The 26,054-nt window shown below is 41.8% G+C and overlaps 1 protein-coding gene across 1 annotated transcript in view; it reads right to left on the bottom strand.

Moving 5' to 3' along the window:
- gfra4a (GDNF family receptor alpha 4a) overlaps positions 1-26,054 on the bottom strand; it is a 130,805-nt gene that overhangs the window by 10,289 nt on the left and 94,462 nt on the right. The window contains exons 2-6 of the mRNA XM_034125986.1: positions 25,164-25,445; positions 22,241-22,321; positions 14,692-15,031; positions 10,775-10,884; positions 9,040-9,174 (exon numbers count right to left, since the gene is read on the bottom strand). Coding sequence (XP_033981877.1) covers positions 9,040-9,174; positions 10,775-10,884; positions 14,692-15,031; positions 22,241-22,321; positions 25,164-25,445 — 948 coding nt within the window. The remainder of the gene's footprint in view (positions 1-9,039; positions 9,175-10,774; positions 10,885-14,691; positions 15,032-22,240; positions 22,322-25,163; positions 25,446-26,054) is intronic.

Genomic DNA, 26,054 nt, shown 5'->3' with positions numbered 1-26,054 from the left:
CATTTAAATTACCCAATCCTTTGCATTCACAAAACTCCAGACAACTGAAAACTACACAGACCTGAACATCTGGCCCACATGTAGTGAACGTAGAACGTAAAAAGAAAAACGTAGACTTCCAAGGTAGGGTGATTCCTCGCCACCCTAAGTCCCCGTTGGCAGGTAGAGGGGAGAGCCTCCTCCTGAAGGGCCCCTCACTAGAGGTGAAACACGCAGTCTCACGCATCCTAGTAGTCCAACAGCATCTGATAGCATTTATATAATCCAAATGAAGTCGTGACAAATATATACAGTGAATATATAATATGAATCAGTTAGTCCCGGGAGGGATCCGCTCATACTCTTGTAGCCTCTTCCTTACTCTGCTCGCGGTCTCGTCCCCACCTGCACTACTCTCTCCGACGCGCTGCCATGTCTTGGTCTGGTGGAGACGCTCCATCTCCGGGTACAGCTCCGAAGCGTTGCGGTCTGGTATCTCCACGGAGAAACCTCTCCTCCTCAGCTCCTGCGCTGCATCTTGCGCACTGTCGTATGTGCGTGTTCCCGAGTCCCAGTGAATACGCATCCTGTCAATAGGTGTCTGAAAACGTATATTTTTCTCTTTAAGGACCCTCTTTATTCCCACGTACGCCTTGCGCTTCAGGACGACCTCCGTTGCATAGTCGTGATCGAACGATAGACGTCGCCCTTCCATCAGTATCTTTTTTTCCCAGGCCTTTTTCAGTACCCTTTCTTTGGTGTTAAACTCCAGAAAGTTCACCACTATGGACCTTGGCGGTGCATTCCTTTCCGGTTTGCGAGCCACAGCTCTATGGGCGCGTTGTATCTGTAGGTTGGTGTCCGGTAAAGCGAGTTCAGTTTTCAAAAGTTGATCCACAAAGTCAGACATGGAGTTACCTTCCTTCTCTTCGGGTACTCCATAAATGCGCATATTATTTCTCCTGGATCGACCTTCCAAATCCACCAGTTTCCCCTGCATGGCTCTCTGTTCTTTCATTGATTTAATCAACGCATCTGACAGAGCCATGTTTACTGTCTCCGCCTCATCGATTCGTTCCTCCGCTTCTTTCAGCCTAGTTTCGTGGGCCTGGGTTAGCGCGGAGTTAGCAGAAAGTTTTTGGTAAATTTCCTGCTTCATATCTTCGAGTTCAGATTTCATGTCCCCCTTGATTTCTTCTTTAAGTTTGTTTAAGTCCACTTTATGCTCAGCCCTGAAATCGCGTATTTCCTGGAGCACTGAGCGCATGGTGTCTGCCGAGTCCTGTTGTGAGCTAACGGAGCTAACGGAGCTTTGAGCATCTTCCATCTCCGGTGAATTCTGTCTTTCTAGTTTGTCACCTTTCTTTTGACTTCTAGTTCTCTTTCCCCCTCTCATTCCAATAAAATTACATCGATTTGTATATTATTTGGCGAGTTAAGGGGGTTGATTTCCAATCGCTATCGAGAGCTAAAAATTAAGCAGCCATCTCACTCGCCTTGCTCACCGGAAGTCTCTTTTTACTTCTTAAAGTACCGTCAAGCTCATGTATAGGGGTTTAGTTTAAAAATAGTACATTTCATTCATTCAAGCAGTGTACGTTCGTCTTTCTAATACACGCTTAGCATAATAGGTCCCCTTTAAGGTTTATAAGGGGGATCTTCATTCACACTGAAAACAGTCATCACATCCAATATTAATTGCAGCCGCTTGAAAAGGAAATGGTTTTGTTTTCCAATTCTTCATTAGCTGGTTTTCCTACAGCAGCAGGTTTCTATTTCCAGTAAGCAAGCTCTGATAAACCTAACAAACACTACCTGCACAGCAACAAGTGACAAGTTAATGACAAGCTTCTTCACATGGTGGAAATATTTGGAAGCTAAAGAGCCAGATACAAAACAATAATGTTGCGTTTTTAGGCTCTTCGCTGAGTCGCCAAAAATGTTTGTTTGTTGAAAGTATATAATCTATCTAAAGTCAACATGACTCACAACAACAACGGGTGCAATCTCCTGCTGCTATGACTTGCTAGGATGTTAGCATCTGTATTTACACAAACTAGTGTTGAAACATGCACTCAGTAGAACAAATTGCACTGTTGAAACAGTTGTATTGGCAATCATGACTGGAGGAATGTTTTCCCTCTGTCACAGGTGTAAAAAGGGAGCAGATGTTCAAGTTTGGAAGTCATTCTAATAAATAAACAGATGCTCTCGAAGCTTCGGGTGTGAATCCTCACCTGACTGAAACTACTCCTCTGCTGTCAGCACTGAAAACAAGTGTATCAGAAACATGATTCTGAGGGCCTCGATTCTCTGGATGGCAAAACACTTATTTCCTTTCAACCCCAATTTCCAAAAAGAAGAAAAGTCACACTGGACTTTGCCTTGGTTTTCTTTAAAAGTGGATTCAAATGACAGTCATCCTTTCAGAGTCTCCTCTTCCAGCTGTCTGTTATGGTGTGATATAATGATCATGGTGAATACCTAAATGGGTCACTTACAGTAAGTAGGCTGTGACTGCAGGGAATAGTATAGTGTGTACATTCTGTACTATGTATAATTTACAGTGTCACACACCCCCCATAGGACATCAGTTCTTGGATTTGCGACAACCAGACTGAATTATGATCACATGATGAATTAATATTCTATAAAGCACTCATTCTCATCCGGCTAATGGGTTACTCTGCCGCAATTACGTTTGCATGAAAGTCACTTCAATTAAAATATGCTCAAATGAAGACATGAATGAGGGATTCATCAATTAATATCCACTGTGTATACTGTAAGATGGATGTGGGTGCTTAGAAAGGAAAATCACACCATTATTCTATCTTTTCCCAGCGAACTAAAAACCCCAATGTCAGAAGCGACTCACTGGTTATTAGTGATGGGATTTCAAAGCCTTCGCTGGAGTATCGGGGTGTGACACACAAACATTGATTTCTCACAGGATCATAACAAATTGATCCATCCATTGCCTTTGCAAACAAAATATATCTGCAGCAATCAATGCAGGGTCTTGACTGGCCTCCCTCCACTAGAGCAGCACTGAGCATCAGCTAGGCAGAGATGGAGGAGATGGGGGTGGGGGGGGGGGGGGGGGGGGCTGTAGGGCGACCCGCTCGCTTGTTGCCAGCTCTGCAGCTAATTAGGGAATTTGCAAGTTACAGCAACGAGTCAATAGTGAGGAAAACAGATTGAGCCCACCTTGCAGACAGGGGCTGTGGACCGGCGTGCTAATGATGCTGTGGGCCATTAGTGCTGCAGGACAGGTGGGACAGTGTGCAGTTAGCTCTGTGGAGGGCAGGCTGACGAATGAGAGGCGCAGGGTTCATCTCCAGCTGCTCCACCACGCCTCACAGCCGTGTCACGCAGAGATGAAGCGCCAATTGATACCTTCAGTGGTAAGCTGTTGTGACAGTTCCTTTGTAAATGTTTGGACATGGATGTTTAAGCACCACCATCTTGCATCTCTTTGACTTTCTCCCTAAGGGCTTTTTTTTCCCCGTCCTCATAGTTACCCTGAATCACAACTGTAAAGGACATCCTGTGCACACACCCCTTCCTGCTCCATCGTCCTGCCGTATCCCTGGTTACCCTCACTTTCTCATGTTATAATAGCAATTCAACTTCTATAAAAAAACGGAATAATTGCAGAAATAAATGAGCTTCACCTCCATGTGTCCTCTCATTTTTTCCCTGACACACTCAGCTTTCAGAGAAGTCCGGAGCTGTTGTTGTGCATAGTGATGTGGTTATTATCCCTGTGATGAGGAGGTAAGGCAGGGTGACAGCTGTTTTAAACCTGAGCTCACTCTACAGGGGGATTTTCTTTCAGCACTTTTCCTCCTCCCCTTTCAGCATACGGCTGCATTCCTCTCCTGCCACCATTCTCTCCGTCCACCTCATTAGTTGGGAGGCAGGAAACCAAATTACGTTAAATTACAAAGTCATCAAAGGCCATCTGAAGTCCTGTCTCAGCAAGCACACCCCGGCACCACGGCACGGGGGGGGGCCTCTGCACGCAAGATAAAGAATCCAGGCGCAGTTTGAGGTAAGCACCAAAAGGCACCAGGAGGATTTATTTAATTGACGATGGTGCCGTTCGCTTGTGTAACAGAATCATCCCAGTGTCAGCGTAGGTCTGCAGAATCTTTTGGCAGAATGAAAAACACTTTACTTTGTATATTGTGATTACACGAGGAACATGGGGGAAAGGAAAAACATTAGGTATGTCTCCTAGGGCGGATTCATTTTCCCAAATGATTGACTCCAATCCAAACTCTCCTTGCCAAATCATTATGCACACTTTCTCCCAAAATAGGACTGTGGCTTTGCCGGGAAAATGAGACTAGATTCCAAATGAGACGCGAGCGTGACGTGCACCGCTGGTCTTTGCACCGCCTTTGCCATTAGAAACTTGTTCAACCTTATTATCACGTCTGCGCTGTTTGGGCTCAGCCATTTGCTGAGACAGGAGGCGAGCGGTGTTTCTTTGCTCAGACTGAAATGAGGCCTGTCAGTCTGAGGTTTGTTTTGCTGGGCCTCTAAGGAGCTTACAGTAAACAGCACAGTGGAGCTGAAAGTCTGCAGAGTCCCGGCTGCAGGATGCACATGAGGAGTTTCATCGGAAAACAAGACATCCATCAACCGAGCTGAAAAAAACCCTGGGAGCTTTAACTCACTACAGGATCATGTACGTTGTGAGTGGTATCCGCAGTTTGTTACCTTAAGAACACAAGCATTGTCACTTTCTGATTGAGCGATGCTTGTCCAGAGGCACTTTTTAAAATGGCTTTGTCCTACAATGAACTATTTGAAACAAAGATTCTAAAATTGCCAAATATTTTGTCTGTTGCTTTAAGGTCTTTGATTTGGTCGGTTTACTTTAATTTATATTTTACAAGGGGGGCAATGTTGTGTTTATATACATTTAACGGTAACACTTCATATTATAGCCCACGATTAAGAGTGTCATTTTGTGGTATGAATAAGGAACCAATAAAGTGCTTAAAACAAGACCATGGGAAACAAGGGAGTACAACTAGGCGAAAGTACAAATAAATGAAATGCTTACAGTAAATGCTGGTTACTTATAGGGTACAGTAATGAAACATCAAACTGTGGCTATATCGTGAAATGATGTGCAGTTATAATACGCTATACTGCTCTCCTTCCCAGTTCAGATCTGTAAAGGTACCTAAAATCACATTTTCTGTGCAACTAAGTGATCTAATCTTTAAGTAAACCTAATCTGAGGTTCCATTTTCTGCAAAAACACATCCTCCCCTCCAGGGAAATATGCTCTTGGGCTATCAATTCATTTGGATTATTCTCTGTTTTATAGAAAAGTTTGTTTGGCACACCAGAATTATTTTTGGGTGGGAAATGGTTTCTCTGTTTGGGATTGTGCAGCTGCGAGTTGAAATCACACTCATTAAAACCCATTAGAGGAAGTCAAGTGGCGATCCCTTTGTGGAGCTCAATTAATAAAAGGGATTTACTGTACGGAGAGTTTTGTCACTGGAGAAGAAGATAATGCTTTTAATGAGTATTATTGAGCTTGTATTCTCTTTGTTCTTCATGAATCTTCTCATGTACAGATTCTGTTGAATTGCTGCTACTCCTCCAGATGATTTTATGCTGTGTTTCTCCATCTTTGATAATGAGGCCTCGCTGCCTCCTCTCACGTGATCATTACACTGAGAACTGGATTAACCCCAAGATGGTGAATTTTACCTGCTTCTCTACATCCATTCAAAAAATACTTTGGCTTTACCTTGGAAGCTTATTTTCATCTTGATTTACAATCACATAAAATACACTTTTATTTTCATTTAAGGACGATCCGGTACACTGTTATTATTATTTCCTTATGCTACGGCACCTGTATTTCCTGAAAAGAGTAGACCAGGAGAAGGAAAGATCCAGTCTCCTGCGTCACAGCTCCTGCTTGTAAATAATTAAACTTGTTAAAACATTAAATTAAAACACAAGTACATTTGATTCTGTTTAAGATTACAGCCTGCAAATGACAATTATTGAATTACTGAATTAATGAGCCGTAAGTAAAGAAGAGAAAGGGTTGGGGAATAACTTTTGTTTGCTAGAGATTTAAATGATTGCGATTACATATCATTCGTGTGTATGCGTGCGCATGCATATATACATTATGTGTCCGCAGCTAATCTCGCATACTACTGTAAAATGAATGTATGTTTTTGTTCATATTTATGACCGTTTGCTCAAAATGTTCTGTGTTTGTGGTGATCCCTGATTTAAAAGTATATATTTTATTTGACTATTCATACCGTCATTGACAGCTCACTTACTCCTACCAGCCACAAGTTATCAACATCTTCAGTTTGGAATATAGGGATTACAAATTGTTCCAGATTTACACATCAGGAAAATACTTCTTATCTAGGCTGCCAGCGTGTCAGACGCAGGCTACAGATACATTTTATTCAATGCACCAGCTCGGTAATACAAAGTTGTTTTGGGGTCCAATGTACAGTGCATTACATCAGCATTTAGCTGACGCTTTTATCCAAAGCGACTTACAATAAGTGCATTCGACCAAGAATCTATCTGACATTGAAAACTGATGTTGGACAAGAGCCTACAGCAGTTTTCTTTGAGGCCATATAATTTTAGTAAGTGTATACTTTCCGTCAGAAACTTTATTGGACAACAAAGAGCATAAAGAAACAATGTGGCAAGCTGTTCATTCTCAAAGGAACAATATCATTTGTGGGTAGAAATCTGCAGCGGTGTCTGTAAGTTTCACACTTGAAAAGCAAGCTGGTCTCTAAAATAAACCCATCGCTCAATGCAGCCGTGTCCAGTAGAAGCAGGCGGAAGGATATTGTCTGATGTCTGATGGGAAGTTGGTACTTTGTAATAATTGAACCAAGACTTGTATACACTTGACAAACATCGCCAATCTGTTGTGTCACCGCATGACAGCGGCTGGCGTTTGCTTTGTGTTGTCACTGGTGTCATCGGTCTGTCACTGCAGTTATTATTCATGCCGACGGCTTTGTAGGAACCCGTCTTCTTCTGTTGTTAGAAAAATAATAACCCAGAATAAACTCCAGTGTGTGCGGTGACTCCAGCAGCTACAGCTTGTATTACTTTGTCACAGCCATCATTCTTCTTTCACTGTTGCCATCACTCATTCAGAGGGATCATCTGCTATCATCAGCTCTGTTTGTTGTTGTTTATGTTATTGGATTTTTCAAAAAAAAGCTTCCACAAAAGGTAAAAGATTACAGAGGATTGGTGGATAATCCTTATGGCAATGATGTCTTTATGTTATCATTTGTTCAGCCACTCATAAACAGGGACCTAATATCATAAATAGCCATGTTTCTTTATGCAGTGATAAATGTCTCATCATAATCTAAACAAGCAGATATTATACCCATTACTGTGTGTCACCAGCTATTAATAACAGCGCTTTGTCACCACTGCCATCACTCAGGGGGGTGTTGTCTGCGAGTCTTATTTATGTGACCAAATAAATTAATACAGACTGAAGTAAACACATGGAGACGGAGTCTTTACTCTGCACTCATGTGTCACACTGCAGCACTCCCCGAGGATATTTAAAGAGTGAAAGTGGAGGTCTAGAGATGAATTGTTGGTAAACGTCAGCAGCACTTTGCTGTTAGTTTTCTGGTTTTTAACGATAGATGGATTTTTTTATTGAGGCTAAGAGTCCAAATATTCCTTCTATAATTGTTAAATTATAGAAGGAATATGAAAAAGTAAATATCACTCTTGTGTCTGTGTGTTAAATATAGAGCTGGAGTCGGTAGCCAAAGTCAGTTTAGTTTAGCAGTTTCATGATAATGCTTTTTGTCTGATCAAGTTGTTCTAGCATCACAGCAGCTCTATTTGCAACATCAACGAAGAAAAGTGAAAAACATACATTTAACATGTCACCAAAGACAAAAGATTTAAGACCCTTCGACATAAATTGATCTGAGATTAAGCACCACATTTATTTTTAGGATGAACTAACATCTCATTAAATCTACTTTAGCATATGGTTGGGCTTAGATATGTTGTTGCTAGCAGGCCTTATTATATTATTATGAAGGCTTATTTATCAAAGAACTGACCTACAATCTTCAGTCTTTGAGCAGAGTTTCATTTGATGAGGCAGTTTTGAATTCAAAAGCGGTGGACAAACATCTGAAGGCTGCAAATGTGGTATAACTGTCGAGCACTCAGAGCATAGAAGTACAAAACTAAAGAATAATTTGTCTGCTCGCCTCGAAACACCTAAGGCGGCGGAGGAACTAAACATTTGTTTTATTCTTCTGCAGAATGTGGTCTTTCCCAGATAGTTGATAGGCTATCATTACACCCAAATATTTGGATTCAAATCCATGCTTGTTTTTTCAATTTGGATAGGAATCTTCTACTCCTACCGTTAGCAGAAGGAATAGCTAGTTCTAAAATGTTAATATATATATATTTTTGTATCTTGTATAACTCTATAACTCATGGGTGGTATTGACCTGTCTGCAAACATAAAGTAAGAGACTGAAATGTTGATTACTGTTCTGTTATACTGTATTTTCTCTACATATTAATGTGCTTACCTGACAGCTTAATGCTGTTTCAAAGCTCTCTCTACACTGCTAAATCTCATTTCAATTGTATGTTTTTTGTGTGTGCGTAAAACCATAACATGAAAGGACATTGGTAAAAAAAACCTGAATTGAATAATAAATTATAATATAAATTCTTCATGCAGTAATTTCCAGATGTTATTTTAGATGAACAAAATGAACTACCTGAAAATGAAATGATTGCCCAAAGTGAGGTTTCATGAAACAATGAAAAATAACAGGCAAAAAGAGCCAAACTGCTAACCTGGTTTTAACTGTTCAAAGTGAAATTGATCAGATGAAAGCAAGTCCAATCATAGATACAGTGTTTTTCAGAGGAGGCTTCAGTGTTAAGCTACATCAAAAGGACCTGAAGTATCAAAGTGTCAATGACCGTTGTGTTCCCCACTACCAGAGGTCAGCTGGTACTCACTCAGGCAGATGTTGTCATGGAAGGCGGTGAGGAAGAGGCTGCACTGCTCCCTGTGGTTCCCACTCGCTGCGCAGGAGCACCACGGCCCCACGTTGGAGGTGGAGTTGTCAAGATAGTTAGGAGTTATTGTGCTTCCTGTAGAGAAGAGGAAATAACACAGATCTGTCAGTTCAGAGGCATGGCAACATAACACAACTTCCCATATACTAGGTTTACAAAAATAATGAATCCAGCAATGAGATCACAGGAATAGGAAGCAATCTCTTATTTGATTTAACTGAAATTACCTAACTTTTATGTTTCTGTTATTCAAGCTTTTGAACCTCATAAAAAGAGCAGTTTTGTCAGAAAGACTGAGAAGTTTAATGTCCTAATAAGCAGAACTGACTTGTTTAATCTGGTTATGCTTGATTAAATCGTACGCTGATTGCAATAATCAAATAAAAGGCATTTGAATGGTAATTTATATAATTGTAGTGTTGCTAAAAGCAGGTTAATTGATTAATTGGTGTGCATGTAAATGTATCAACTGTGAGAGAATCTGTGGCGAATTTAAAAAGAGGAATAGATGAAAGTAGAGGGAACAGAGACAGGCAGGTTAGATAAGTCTGTTGGGGATAGGGCTTAACATTACTAGGCCTAAAATAAATACTATATACAGTATACATCTTGATGGGAATAGTTAGGTATAGGAATAAGGTTATCTGCTTCTCATTTTTCATGACAGGCAATTATTTTGCAATGTGATTTTCTTCAGGGATGTATTCATCATAAGCATACATAAAGATCACAGAGCTGCATGTTTATACAGCGTCGCCCTCCTGATCTATCTTATTTGATGCTAAAACAGACCAAGTTCAAACAGTGGTTACAGCACTGGTCATTTTGAGCTTTTCTTTTAGTTTTCCAACATTCATATCCACGGCAGCAGGCGGTTTAGAGGACTTTGATCACAGAGGTCCCTCAGATGTATTCTTTGTATTCCTTTCTGCCTTTGGAGCTTTTCAGCAGGAAGTGATTGGGAAGTCATCTCTGCAGAAAGGGTAATATAGCCTTGCAGCTTGTATTCTTTGTAAAAGAGGTGGGATATAGAATCGCTACACTTTGAGGCAGTGTGGCGAAAAAGTTTTGATTTACCTCCATTGATTTTCTGTGTCCCAGACTTCCAAACAACAACACCTTAAGAGTCTCACTTCTACTTTAGATGAGAATGGCCAATCACTGCTGCCCACCTTCCTGACTCTGACTCTTTATCTGTGCCCCTCTGTCACGTTGCAAACTAAACAACCTTTTTGTCCTCCTCATTTTGCAGCAGTTCAGTGTGGTATTGTTGTCCTATAATGACATGTTTATACTGAGTGGATTTTAACAAGCTTTTGTGCATTATGTGATATTTTGTCAAGTTGTTATCTAAAGCGCAATAAGCTGTGTTCTACACCTCTGCCTGCTCCTACTCATAGTCACGTCAGGGATAATTCCCTCAAAACAGCGGTCAATAGTTGTAATTGCACTACTTATAATGCCGACGACTTGGCCGAGCATGCTGCAGCCACATTAATCAGCGCTCTATCGATTGTTGAACACCGCTTCTCATCACAATCGTTGATTCATTCTTTTGAGTCCTGTTCAGTGCACTTGTCTGCTCTCCGCTTTCCTCCCTCTAAAACCTTTTTGTTGCTGATCCATCACAGAAGGTGGGAGAGCCGGAGCTGGCACAGAAAGATTTAGTTCTTACCAATCAGGCCGGTGTACGCAAGCAGACACGCTCCGTAGTTCTCCTGCTTGCAGCCGCTGGCGCCCTGCTCCGACGGTTGGCAATCATACTGGAACTGTGCCCAGCGAGACCTGTGGGAGCAATAACATGCCATCCATCATTTACTCGTGCTTGGCTGCTGCACACATTGTGTTACTGGGGGGTGCCCGGCGCTGGGGTTTTCTCTCAATGACAGCATGTGGATCTGAAACCCACTACGCTAATCTACCTACCTGTACTCCTACATGAACTCCCTCCGACTCGTCAAGATCTCCCGCTCTGAAGCACTTTAACCCTGACTCCAGTCACCTCTGGCGACATTCATCCCTCTTTTTCTTTCTTCCCCACTTTTTCCCAGCTCTCCTGGAAGGCTGCCAGTCTGCAAGGAGTCAATGAGGGGCAAAGATAGGCCTTGACTCTGCTCTCTAACTACCGTGGGTGCTGTCTGGCAGGCCTGGCTGCGAGCCGATTAGACAAACATGGATCTCACACAGAAATATTTCCTCCCACAGCCGCTCTGCCTTCAGTCATTCACCTTTCCTGCCAGTCGGCAAGACATCTAGCCTCATCATCATCATCACACAAGGCTATCGCGGCCATCATATCACATCAACGGCCCGGTCGCCTGGCATTTGTAACGGGATCCCCTCGGGGCAACACAACTCCCCGCTCTCCCCTCGTCTGTCATGTCATTGTAATGATGTACGTAGAACTCATAGGCTGTGTGCTAAGTGAAGGCATCCTCTGCAGGCTGCCGGTTAATGCCAGCTGACTGGTGGGGGATTGGGGGGCTGCGCAGGGGCCTTGAGATGCTCCATCCATCGGAGCGGCGGTGCAGAATAATGCCTGATCGATAGCCGTGACAGATGAAGCCCTTTGTCTTTCTGACATTTGAAGAAGAACTAGATTAAACGCTGGCCACCATTTGCTGTCAGAGAGCGGAGGATGACAGGGTGTGTATGAGAACTCCATGTTTTCACTGCCCAGTGATTGAGAGAAATGCACACTCTGAATTTTAATGACTTTGATAAAGACATTGCTTGTTTTCTGATTGGATGTTGACACCCAATTACAATTTTAATGCAATATTTGTTTTCATCAGTGTCTCACATAGGCTACACAGGGATTTAAAACAGAGTAAATACAGACAACTTGTCTTGTACAGAGGGTCAGGCACTTTGCTGATCGTGATGATGTCTCATTAGTAAATTGACAACTATTTTCTGAGCACCTTGGCAGGACAGTCATGTGTGATTCCACATTGATTATGGGCGCTCTAATAATGATTATTTCACACAGTGGCTTATTGCCTGGCGGCTGTTCAATTCTGCTTTCAGAAAATGTGGAGTTGAATTGAACTAATTAAACCCAGTTAATGAGTGTAACAATTGAATTAATTAAACACAGCTGACTAATTAAATCTAAATGAACATATCATACCAGCCAGACCTATCTTCCTAAACACACAATGCCATTTATTGTCCTGAGAGAAAGTCATTATGCCTGGCTGCCACATCAACAAAGCACTTCATAGAGAACACAAAAGTGGAGAAACTACCGCCGCGAAAATAAACTTGAGCAACTTGTGTTCAAAGGTTATTTTCTGTCAACACCTAACTTTTTAGAGGTTGCAACTCATATTGCCTCACAATAAAGACCCGACAACACGAGAAAGTAACATCACAGAGTTCAGCTGCATGTTTGCAGGAAAGAGGTGTTAGAAGCTTTGCTGCACTGTGACTACGACTTGTTTGTGAATTACTGCAGCTTGCAAGTTCACTGCTAACAAGCTAGCTAACCAGGACTGTGGCTCAAGTGAGGTATTTAGCTATTGGCTAGCTAGCTTGGTTGCTATTGTAATAATTAGCCCACAGAGTTTATTCAAAAGACATGTACCATTAACTCCTTTCTCAAAAAAGTCTACAAGCAATGCCTCTTTTGTGCAGAGGTATAAATAAAAAGTGGATTTGCAAGAGGGCTTAGCCCAAATAGCTTATGTTGTCTTTCAAAAGGTCAGTACTGTCAAGACTGATGGTTCTCAAGGGTCTCACTTTGAACACTAATGATGGTGTTTGGACTGAAATAAAGTGGGTTTGACATGACATTTTAGAAGCATGTGTGATTGACCCATAGGTGGCAGAGCAAACGTCTTATTAAAGATACATAGGGGTGTCTCAAAGAATGACATACAGCTCAACATAACTTGTTTGCCTCTTTTAGCTATTTGTTTTGTTTTGACTGTACTTTAAAGTTGTAGTTCTGTTGTTTACTTTGTTTTCAGCACCTGTAAGGTAGTGTATGTGAATCTAACCTACCTGCTCAGGCAACAGTTTGCAACACACAAAAGAATCAACTCATGCAGCTTCAATATAGGAAACTATCAGTGGCAATATGCAACCCAGTCTCACGGCATTTCGTGTTAATGTAATCTATTGATTCGTGTTCACCAACACGATTTTCACCTTTTTTTCGTGTCACACAGAACGATTTTAAATGCAATGTATTTCTATTGGTAGTGTGTTTCGTGCCTGCAACACGTCTTTTTGTCCGGTCGGGTCTTGGAAGACCAGAAGCTGTGTGGTTCATAAAAACATGTTCTTACTCAATATCTTACCCTAAGCCTAACCCTATCCCTTTTATTTTAAATTGTATAATGTCTGAGTTTTTGTGCCGTCAGTGAGGAAAAGAAATGGCTCAGAGCCTCAGAATACTGAAATCTGTATTTTATGTAACCTTTTTTTCCTTCTAATTTGTTATTATTTGGTGCAGGCACGAAACATACTACCAATATAAATACATTGCTTCTAAAATCGTTCTGTGTCAGAATACTGAAATCTGTATTTTTTTAAATGTCTTTTTCCTTCTAATTTGTTATTATTTACATTGCTTTTAAAATCGTTCTGTGTGACACGAAAAAAATGGCGAAATCGTGTTGGTGAACACGAATCAATAGATTAATTTCGTGACTATAACACGAAATGCCGTGAGACTGTGTTGCAACATGTCCTTTTTAAGGTATAGCATAATTACTGACAATTCAGGGAAGCGTTTTCCAGTCCCTTTCGTTGAGTTCCCCCGGCTCTCTCGGACTATTTATTGCAGAAGAGCTGTCCAGTGTGCAACAGCAGAGAGCCAAAGTAAATAAGTGTCTGGCGAAGCTGGTCAAACATCTAAGACAAAGAGGCCTAGATAATTTTCTCAGGAGTTGGCAGATCAAACAAGATGTTGGATGTGTCAGTAACCTCAGGCAGGTGTGTGCTGACAAGTGAAACATAAAAACCCTGATAAGCTGATAGTGTGTCAAAGCTTGTTTCTCCATTTATGTACGTTTTCTCCCTCCAACCTTCACAAAATAAAATCTATTTCAGCTTTAAATCTTTGATATCAGGGCACCAGAGCGGCCCTTGAACACAGCACAACTTTCTAAATCAATCAGTGTTTGCTGTCATGGATTACTTATTTTCTTTCCTGACCGACCTCTAAAGAAACTACACATTTTATAGACGTATGTAATGCAAAAACAAGGACACTTTACAAAATGTAACCAATATCTTAAAATGGTTTGATGGTTTAGCATAAATGTAATATGTACTTTTGCATGATTGCAGTGACTCAGCTCAAACAGTGTTCATTCTGACTTCTGAAGGGATCTTACTGCTTGACTGCTAGAGTTCATTTGCTGAGCATACTTTGTTTTAATAGGCTTCTCTGTTTGAGTGGCTTTGTCGAATGTTTTTTAATAAAACGTGTGTTTAAAAGCTAGGGGTTTTTCAGCTGATCCTTCAACAGAATTGCAGCAAACGATCGCTTCAGTGAGTCGAGGGATGCCAACTCAGGGAATTAGGTGACACGTGTTCTTTGCAGCAGGCAGCATGTAAGACAACATTTAGAAAGTCTACCTGCACACGTAGTCGGCTTTGCAGATCCGCTGCTGGGCCAGGCAGTTGGGCTTTTCCTTCTCCTCGTAGGAGCAGGACGGCACGATGGTCTGCCGGCGGCGCTCTGAGCAGGCCGTGTCGGTGCAGGGGCAGAACAGCAGCTCGTTGGTGTAGTCAGGGGGAACACGGTCAAAGAACTTCCTCAGCGCCTTGTTGCACTTCGGCCGGTTACACGGCCCCGAGCGGGCGGACGGCTGGATACAGGACGAGACATATTCTGTACGAAGCTTCTGACACGTCTCGTCTATGTTACACGCCTTGGCAGCATCCAGGCAGCGGTTCACCGTTGTTACTTCAGACTCTAGAATGAGATACAAAGCACAAAGCATTTCATCCTTCTGTGTGGTTTTAGGAAATCAAATCCCAGGCCATGTTTACCAATGATTTCCTGGCCTAATTGCAGTCATTATCCATGTGCTTCTCTCACCTACAGACTCATACAGTATGCAGTGTTGCATTTACAGATGAAAAAAAAGATGTCTTGAAGTACAAAGTAAACCAAAATGATGATTATATGTAATAGGTCTTCTTGCAATGAATAGAACATGAATGGTGTTTAAATGTTGCGTGAGCCCGGGCACTGGATGTGTTTCAGCCGAGGCCTATTGGCTGAATATTTCATTCTGCTGGGTTAATGCAGAGTGGCAGTGCTGAAAAAGCGTCTCCTCCATCTCTGCAACCGCACAACAAGGCCTGTAATTACTGCTCCTTCGCCTCCATCCAGACATCCATCTATGTTTCCCACACTCCCCCTCCCTACAGCTGCCTCCTTCCCTCACTCACCTGACTCCCTACTTACCTCGCCATCTTCCTCCCTCGCTGTGTGTCTCAGCGCTGCCACCCCCCCCCCCCTCCTTCCATCTGTCTCTCCCTTCTCCTCCAACCCCACTTCCTCCACTCCGTCCATCTCTCCCTCAGTGCACTATCCTCCCTCTGACGTCTGCAGTAATGAGCCTCCTCTGTGGAGTCAGTGGAAAGCCCCTTCATATCCATCTCTTTTTTTGGCCGCTTCATTTCCCAATCCATTTTCATGTGTGTTTTTTTTTTTTCCCTAGCGTCCTCCTAGTCAATACGGCCATGATGACGCTCAGCTCCTCTGGCAGATAGTGCCGCTCATTAGTTTGTAAACTGCCTGTAGTTGTGTCTCCTGGCTAGTTCAGCTCTCACCAGGCTGTCATATAAAATATGAATGGCCTTGGAGAGCAAGCTAACAACCCATCACAAAGCAAGGGTTATTTCCAGCTTAACTGCTAAGTGAGGACCCGATGGAAGTCCACGTTGTGATGACAAATTACACCGAGCGGAAAAAAATATGCACATACAGTACGCTTCCATGTGAAATCCTTATTATTGTGTTTTATTTTAAGCCATTATTTATTAAGATGAGACTTGCTGAGCATGCTCGTATCCAGGAACATCCTGATTCACATGCATGCTTTACACAAATGTACACCTCAGAACAACCGCAGTCCAGAGCTGCTCCTCACTGGACCACCGGAGGTCGGATGCACTCAGGATCTCTAGCTTCCAGTCGCAGGTCTGGTTCTGTAATATTCATCAGAGCATATCCAAATCTGAATTCTATAGAGCAGTCTGTGAGTATTCAGACACATCCTCATCAGAGGACTACATATACAGACTAGACATTTGGAGTGGATCATCATCTATGATTGAGATGGATAATTTAAAGGGGACCTATCATGCAAAATGCACGTCTTTTATTCATGAATATGTGTCCCCGGTGTTCCAGGGAACTCACCAAGTGTCAGAAAACACAACCCTCTCTATTTTCCTCCATACCCAAATCTCTAAAAAAGGGGCTGCAACGGATCTGATAAAAACTGATCCAGATTTGAACACTGTCCTGACGTCAGGACAGTGGCGCTACGGCTATTGGGCCAACTCCACCAATCAGGAGGAGACAGCCACGGCCATTGCCGTTCGAAAGCGCTGGAGACGCTGTAGTACATATGCCAGGCCTGTAGATGGTGCTGTTCTCACTGAATCTGCCCAGAGCTAGAAATGGTCAAATTGAGCAAAATGAGGCATGGCTAAAATGCATGATCTGTTTGGTATTTTGAAAAAAAAAAAAGTATAAATATGCCTTATATAGGTATGGTCCTACACTATATTATTCAAATATAGCATGATAGGTCCACTTTAAGTATGATTCCATTCCATTGTAACCAAGAAGCATGAAGCAGACAATTCTACCACCCTTAGAGGCCAGAGATTCAATAAAAGGCCTCTTTCTGGGTGCAGAACATCTAATGTTTGAACTGAGGCCTTTTCTTACCACTGACTTCACTTAGTTAACTGATGAATTGGTAAAGGGTGAAGTTCTCCGTTGTTTAAAAACTCCTCACAATATGATGAGCTGTGGCTCCGGCTTGTGTCTGTGAAAAGGGTCATTACTCTGTTTGAGGGAGAGGTGCTATAAGGGCGGAAAAACATCCATTAATCACTTCTTTGTTGTTTTGGCAGGCGACTTGTCGAGATGCATGGCATGGATGTGAACTTTGACCTCCCGTGAAGTTGCTTGAGTGAAATTTACGAGCAGGCTGTACAGTGCAGGTCTGCTGCTGCTGTTGTTATTCAAAGCAGCCAACAACAAGCACTGTCATTTTAACAAGCAGCTTATGTATGAGGTCACAAAAAGGTATTATAATATTTAAGGCGACACCCACTGAATGTGAATATGTTAGTTATTGTTTTGATGGAGTTGAAGCCTTATAAACAGGATTAAAGCTGGTGGGATTGTTAAGTGCGATGTAGAAATGAGCAGCAGGGATTTTTTCCCCCAGCTCTGATTTATATAAGTGGATATAAACAACAACTCTCACCAATGTGTAGAAGGTTGATGGACCAACAAATTCAGTTTCACAGGTGCAGAAGCCGACGCAAGGCCCCACCTATAAATATCATTTCCTACCAGCACCATTATACACTAAAGGGTACATAAGCACTCACACAATAGAGCAACATTATATATTTACAACATTACCTTTCCATATGCGAAAATACAAGTAACTTTTGCTCAATAATTATAAAATAAAATGCAATAAAAGTTAAAAAATACCAAACAAAGACCAACTCTAAAAGAAAAACATCTACCCACTTCCCTCTCTTCCTTGACTACTTGACTCAGCCTAATGAGGTAATGGTCATCAGCAGTAGTGTCAGGTGTGCTTCATGAAAACACGCCCCCAGAAACAGACCTTAGAAGAGAGAGGAATAAGAAGGACTTAAAATAAAAAGCACAAGATGACAAACCTGAGCTTCCTGTATGTGTCTGCTGTTGCTTAATTTAATTCATCAATCTGCATGTGTCTCCTTCACCTTATTATCAGCTACTTAACACTTTTGTATCAATTCTTACACTTAAACATGTACTGTCTCACACATACAGGTGAGGAAAGTGTATCTGTGATCTCAATCAATTATCCTCATGAACCCCATAGAAAACTGGAATGTAAATGTGTGTGATTGTGGAACCCTGCTGCTGCTGCTGCTAATGTATTACTTAACTTTAGCAGGTATCAAAAAAGCTAAATACATGCATTTATCTGGAAAAGATACTGCACATGTTTCTATGTAAGTAAAGTATGTATGGGAGAAGATACTTGCCTTGAAGGAAAAAAGAACATGGGCTGAGAGAAAATACAGCAGGAGAGATAATTGGGTGACCCCACACCCAACAGGTCATGATATTGTAGACAAGTTGAAGTTTAATAGTTCAAAGGGTTGCGGTCTGTTTAAAGTATGAATGAAGTCTGTGGCTGGAGGAATGCTGAAGTACTAGATCTATAAAGTGTGGTAGGTTTCAAGAGGATTTAGGGATTTCTCCCATTCACTTAGTTTTAAAAGATTGCTGGAAAAAAACGAATCTATATAAACCCCCAAAAACCTGTTGAGGATACCTTCTCAACATCCACTCGATACAAAAGTGAGTACCGTCTTTATCTATCATGCTATTTTTAGGCATATATTATGGGTCTCAGATATATAAAAAAGTATAAAAAAACATGTCTATGATGTGTTTTGCTCAAAATACCAAACAGATCATGCATTTTAGACATCCCTCGTATCCCTCTTATTTCAGGCCTGTTAGAGAACTGCAGGTTCGGGGTCCTTAGCTTGAAAAAAAAAGAAGAGGAGGGGGAGCTAATGCCTGCTCAGAATTACACGGCGGATTCAGCTCAATGCTGCCATGACTAAACGCTAGTGATGGCAAAATGAAGCTTTGGATGAAGCATCGAACCACTTGGACAATTGTGTCGGAAATAGGTTCATTTCTCGAAGCTTCAGTTACAGCGACCTCTCCTGGCGAAGTGCAAGGCTGCAGTGGGTTTAACGTATCTTTGCCTTGAAAAATATTCGATGCACACACACACTAAGACTGAATATCATGTTCTATTTGCAATTAAAGATTGATAATTGTGTGTATTGGGTTATTGAGAAGAGACTAGAGAGTGCTGGACATTTTTTTGGGCGGAGAGGGCCTTTTATCAGTAAAGCAATGATTAAAAGTTCACCCATTCCGGGCTTAGAACCAGCTGCAGAGGACATCGCCGCATTCGGGCTGCCGGCTCTATCCACTGGGCTATCTATTCCTTAAACTATTGAACTGTTTTTATATTAGTCATAATTGTCTTTTTGTTCACAACTTCTCCAAATTTCGAAGTGTTTCCCGAGCCAGAACGACCTATCTTTCTTCCTGGCTTGCTCTATAATGATCCAATTAAAATGCAATACCAACAACAACTCAACAGCAACAACGCAAACTACGACAACAACCCACACATTGCGCATTGTTTAGAGCGGTTATAAAGTGTTGAAGCGCTCAAATTCGAAACTGTTTCAACCTGTCACCTGTCCGAATCGAGACGAGGCAGTGCATTGAATCACCTGATTGGACGGCGAACCAGTGAGTTGATTCATTCAGGAAATTAAGCAGTTATTGGTTCGGACGTCACATGTCACGTGATTTGAAGCAGTTGCTGCTTCTGACGTCATATGTCACGTGATTTGAAGCAGTTGCTGCTTCTGACGTCACATGTCACGTGATTTGAAGCAGTTGCTGCTTCTGACGTCACATGTCACGTGATTTGAAGCAGTTGCTGCTTCTGACGTCACATGTCACGTGATTTGAAGCAGTTGCTGCTTCTGACGTCACATGTCACGTGATTTGAAGCAAGCTTCGAATCACTGCTTCTATGGAATAGGAAGTCCAGGGTTGAAGCTCCGTTCGAAGCTTCAGTGTCAAACAGCCATCACTACTAAACCCATCATGTTCCAAACCACATCAAGGATTATTTCTGAAACAGTATGGAGCTCAAAGGCTTTTTCTCTTGCGGGTTTACCACAAGGTGAGTTCCTTTTTTATATCCTGCTGTTTTACACGTGCTCTCTCCGGTACTGCGTTAGCTCTGAGTGTTAGCATGCTTGCTAATGTAAACATTGGGGCATTGTTTCTGATAGCAACTTGCTGATAGTGCCGTGGGTCCGCATTGTCGATATTACGTCATATCGGACGCAAATCTGGATCAGCTCCGTTGTACCCCCGTTTTTAGAGATTTGGGTACGGAGGAAAAGAGAGAGGGTTTTATTTTCTGACGCTGTGTGAGTTCCCCGACACACCGGGGACACATATTTATGTATAAAAGACATCAAAAAGTGCATTTTGCATAATAGGTCCCCTTTAAGACCTTATAGAAGTTAAAGAGTATCCTACAACAGCAGGTCAAATCAACCGTAAAAATAATTGAAATAATGTTTTATTTGTTATGGTTTTTGCAATAACACCTGTCGGTTATAGTAACACCTTTTTTCAACAGGTTTGAACATAACTACAGGTAATGTCTGTGGGAAACATTCATTATGTTTTCAGAGCTGCATCCTGGTTCCACTCTGAGCTTCTGCACCTGCAGGCTAAATCTGGCTCTGAAAAATGGAGCTAATATGGAAATGCCTTAAACTTGCATTCTCTTAGTATTCAGCAGGGTGTGACTCCACTGGAGGCAATAAGAAGTCTGATTGTATAGAAGTTAATGAGAAAATCAACACTTCTTCTCACATGATTTATCAGCACTGTAAAAACTGTGCATAACATTTGAGATGTGCATTTAAAAGTGAACAAGTTGTGTTTAGTGTGCATGTCTCCTGATCTCCGCAATGAAACTAGTAAGTTTAGATGTTACTCAATCCGAACATAACCTGAATTCACCTTCAGGGCTTTTATGCAAACCGTGTCCTGAACTGGCCTCGGTCCACTGTTAAATCATCTGCTGTGGTATGAAAAAGCATGTGGCGTTTGCTAATGTCAGCTTGCATTACTTCACGTTTGAAGTCATACATGTTTTATTGACACTAATCCCTTATTGCCATTAGGAGTTGACAACATACAAAACTACCTTTTGCAACTTTAATGTCGCAGGATCGCATTTGTCAAAACAAACAGTGAGTTTCCACTCGTCCTCTCCTGAGCAGTTCACTCAAAACAACATGGCATATTTTAGATAAACCCTTAATCGTAATTCATTTCCCAGTTTAAAAAAATAGTGAATTTAATAAGGAAATTATTTCAAATATAACATTCTAATAGCTTTTAAAAACTGTACCATGCACTTGTCTTTGCATATGTGTCCTTACTTAATGAAGTCTCATTTTTAACAAACTTTCGACATTTGTTTTTCTCTTTTATGTTTAGTTTTAGGAGACTTGTGTTGAGCTGCATTCTCTTGGAAAAACACCAAATTCAAGTGTTTAAACAAGTGGATAATGACATCTCAAAGGGGAGGGCGGACACAGCCTAATTTAAACTTCTTTTCTGCACTGGAACATTTATCTTTATACTGTATGGCATATGCATGAATGCTTTCCATACTAATCACTTCATTTTAGTCATTATTTAAGTTTAGCAGACTCACCATCTCTGCCTCACTCATGCAGAGTATAATTGCTGTCGGGGAAAACAAAACACTTCACTTGATGTCCTCCCCAGTGAAAATAAAGGAACTTTTCATTTCTCATTTGTGTGCAGCCTCTCTCTTTTCCTAACCTCCAAGAGGAAGAAGTGTTGTTTGAGTAAACAAACCAGCTCTGCCTGTCTTCCATTTTCCTTTCTCACTTTCTCCATTTTCCTTTCACACTCGCTGTGTCTCTCTTTATCTTTCTCCACCGCCAGCTTTGCTGCCTCCACGTGCATTAAAGTAAATAGGTAATTAATCTGTGCCTCGAGGGCTAACAGCAGCCCATACCCGCCCCGCAGCCTGCCCACAGGCTCGGATGCAAGAAAGCAGCAAAGTGTGCGGTGTTACTCATCAAACGCTCTACAAACCCACAAGCATATACCTCCGTCTATTCAGTCAAAATGACATAGGATAACTTGGTTTGGACCCAGATATTGTTTTAGGTGAAAAATGGATGCTTTTATCGTCTGAATGCCTTTTGCTCCTCTGTTTATTTAGAGGCGAGAGACCGTTGTATGGGATGGAGCTCTCCTACTCACCGGCAGCAATGGAGGCCAGACGAACGTAGTCGGAGCCCCTCTCCTCCGGCTCATACGGGTAATCCTCCACCAGGCTGAGTCCTGCAAACACAAAGCAGAGAGGACAGTTGTCATGACAACCCAAACTAAGGATGCTCTTTTCTTTTTAAGAGCAACATCTGCCTTCTTACAGTAGCTTCCTGCAAACAGTGACTAACATACTTACTATATATCATAAAGGTTACATACAAAGTCACATGGCATTGACACAATGAAATATGCTTTGCCTGATTTTAGGGGATCCTGGGTCCTAAATCTGCTGTTGAAGCACCATATTGACATCCTACACCCTTAAAGAGGAAAGATTACGCTCATTTCCAGTTTGATATTTGTATTTCGTGCCTCTACTGTGGGGGGGGGGGATTTGGGCTTTTTCTCTCCAAAAACCTATAGAACACTACAGGAAAGGGAAACCCCAAAAAGCTAAATAGGGCCTCTTTTACAATCGCCCTCTGTGGATTCTGTATGTTCCCTGTAAAGTATGAGATGAGAGCCCAGAAGAAAAGAGAGAAAACCAGTACTTTGAAAATAAACTGTACAAGGTCTATTTTAAATAACATGAATACAAAAATTAACTATTCAATGAAAGTAGGTGACATGAGGACAAAAAAAACAATGATCTGCCTTTTTAATTATAAAACCGCTATCTCAGCAATCAGGACTTTAATACTTAGTAAGTCAAAACAAAAGGAATTGATTGAAGGAGCTGTAAAGAGGCCACATAATCATTACCTGCAGCATGCATCAGAACATAAATACAATAATACATTAAATGCAAGTGATTGTATTTCAGAATTGTGTCAAAAAGCACAAAAACCTACTAGACAAAGACATATATGACGCATCATTTAAAGATACGATTTAATCATGTTTTTATGGGTAACTTATAACCTTTTTTTGAAAGAGCATAAAAATGACTATTCCAGGTCTTAGTACATGTGAAAATAAGGTTGAAATGCTGCTAAAAACACTTTTGTAACCAATCTCCACATTAAGAGGTCTTTCAGGCTGCAATTCATCACATACATTTTTACTGTTGTGGAACAGCTGCTACATCTAAGAAAAAAGAAATATGACAGACATTAGAGTACCAGGTGAATGCTAAGCTGCCTGCAACTTGATATCAGGGTCACTGACTGCAGGGGACCAGCAGCGGCGCCTGGGTCAGGTGAGGGCCTTAAAGAGAGCCTGTATGTCGTATAATGCTCTGCTTCTCACACCACTATCAGATCATAAGTTTAACATCTGGCCAGTAAACTTTGAAAATGGCCAGTCGTCAAAATCCAGGTGCTCAGAAATGGAGAACCATAAAAGAGAAAAGGAGAGCAGAGGTGATGGGACAGGTGGTCATTATGGGGTCTATTTCAGCCTTAATAAATATTGCTTTAGATAGAAAGGAAAGAAGGAGAGAGGGGGGGGGAGATGCAGGGAAGTGCCATGAATTCAATTTGAACCTGGGCCCCCGTGGAAAACCCCAGACTTTTTTTTTTTTTTAATGAGGCATTTATATTTTATAGTTTCAAACTCACGCCAGTATAAAAATAAATAAATGGGCTAATATCGATGCTTCAGCTTAACTTGATTGATTTGTTGTTTGTTATTTCCATATTATGACTTTATATTCTCACTTGACCTGCAGGAAACTCACAATGTTGTCAACCTTATTGTACTGTTGCAGTCATTTCAGTTGTTTTGAGTTTAAAACATATGCTAAAGGCCTACATTTGAATGTTAAACTGGACCTATCATGCTATATTTGAATAATATAGTGTAGGACCATACCTATATAAGGCATATTTATACTTTATTTTTTTCAAAATACCAAACAGATCATGCATTTTAGCCATGCCTCATTTTGCTCAATTTGACAATTTCTAGCTCTGTTTTAGCAAGGGCAGATTCAGTGAGAACAGCACCATCTACTGGCCTGGCATATGTACTACAGCCATACTTGCCAACCCTCCCGATTTTCGCGGGAGACTCCCGATTTCACTGCCCTCTCCCGGTTTCCTCCCGGGGTCATATTTCTCCCGATTTCTGACAAAATCAGATTTACTCACGACTGTTTCCACTGAGGACTTTAATACAGCTACACCATTGTTTGGTTTCCATGGTAGCGCATCTCTTTAGTAGCGTGCGCAACTGAAAGTCTGAGAGGGTGTTCAGCATGGTGAGGAAGATAGTTACAGAACAAGAATGGACAACTTTACACCGGCGCGGTGGTTTTTAATGTCTCCCGATTTCTGAGGTCTCAAGGTTGGCAAGTATGACTACAGCGTCTCCAGCGCTTTCGAACGGCAATGGCCGTGGCTGTCTCCTCCTGATTGGTGGAGTTGGCCCAATAGCACCACCTACTGATGGGGAGTGGATGATTTTTGTTATGTCAGGACAGTGTTCAAATCTGGATCAGTTTTTATCAGATCCGTTGCAGCCCCTTTTTTAGAGATTTGGGTATGGAGGAAAATAGAGAGGGTTGTGTTTTCTGACACTTGGTGAGTTCCCTGGAACACCGGGGACACATATTCATGTATAAAAGACGTACAAAAGTGCATTTTGCATGATAGGTCCCCTTTAATGTACCACAAATAGTGTGCTCCAATGTAGGGAATGACAATGTTAGTGCTAACCATTTGGAATGATCACTACAGTGATAAAATCAGTTAGTGTGGGAGGAACAAAAGGAAACAAATCCTCAGTTTTAACAATTTATGACACAATGATCTCTCTTTTTTATGTTTCCGCCTCGATTTTACTGTTGAGCTCTCTGGAGGCGGAATCCTAATTCATGAGTAATGGGCGGCAAACACTTAATAATCCCCAAAACATACTGCACCCGCTCCCCTTTGGGAACAGCACCATCTGATTGTGTGTGTTATGGTCTCACCGTGCAGCACAGACTGATGCAGACTCCAGTAGATACTCAGGCAGTTCTTCTCCTTCTTCATCCCTCGTTTACACTGGCAGCCGTGCAGAGGCGTGGACAGCAGCGCCGTCATGGCCGTCTCACACTGGTTCCTGGCCCCGGGGCCCAGCTTCACGCTGCCGTCCCCCGCCACACACTGCCTGAGGGTGCGCAGTCGCGGGCTGCAGGTGTCGTCGCTGGAGCAGGTGTCTCCGGCCCGCAGGCAGTCCTCCCCCCCTGCAGAGAAAGCCATCCCAGGGACTCCTGCAGGAAGAGAAAGGAGCACGGGTTAGTGTCATGTTTTGTATTCCATGATGAGTCTGAGCAGGAGACTGTGATTTCTGATACTGCACGCGTAACATAACATTTCAGAGGCTGCTTTGGATACATAAATAATACCATTTGTTAAGAATTAGTCCATCAGACTGAAGCCCAAAAGAAATCTACAAACAAACAAAGCAATTATTCAGGCAGCAAGTCAAAGAAAAGCCCAATAACAATGACACAAAAGAAACTAATGAAAACATAAAATATGCCTTTTTTTTCCCTCTTTTTTTCCTATGATGACTAAGATGATCAAGTTGTGGAATCAAAATATACCAACTGGTAATAAATCATTTCAAGACATGTAATCTCTCTGAAAACCGAATAATCTTTTTTATCTGCTGGTTCTATAGCCTTACACTGAAAGACAGGAACAGCCTGAACAGCATTGTTAAAACCTGCTCTAAGATCATCGGCGTGAAACAGAGAGGCTTAAACTCCTTTTGTAACCAACAGATTCTGCGGAAAGCAGAGAGCATTCTGGCCTCTCCAGGGCCCGTTCTCATGTCTTCAAATGTCCCTCCTCGACTCCCCTCCTCGACTCCTATC

Source organism: Trematomus bernacchii, unplaced genomic scaffold (assembly GCF_902827165.1).
Source record: "Trematomus bernacchii unplaced genomic scaffold, fTreBer1.1, whole genome shotgun sequence".
Lineage (NCBI taxonomy): Eukaryota > Metazoa > Chordata > Actinopteri > Perciformes > Nototheniidae > Trematomus > Trematomus bernacchii.
This window is presented reverse-complemented; position numbering and strand designations above follow the sequence as displayed.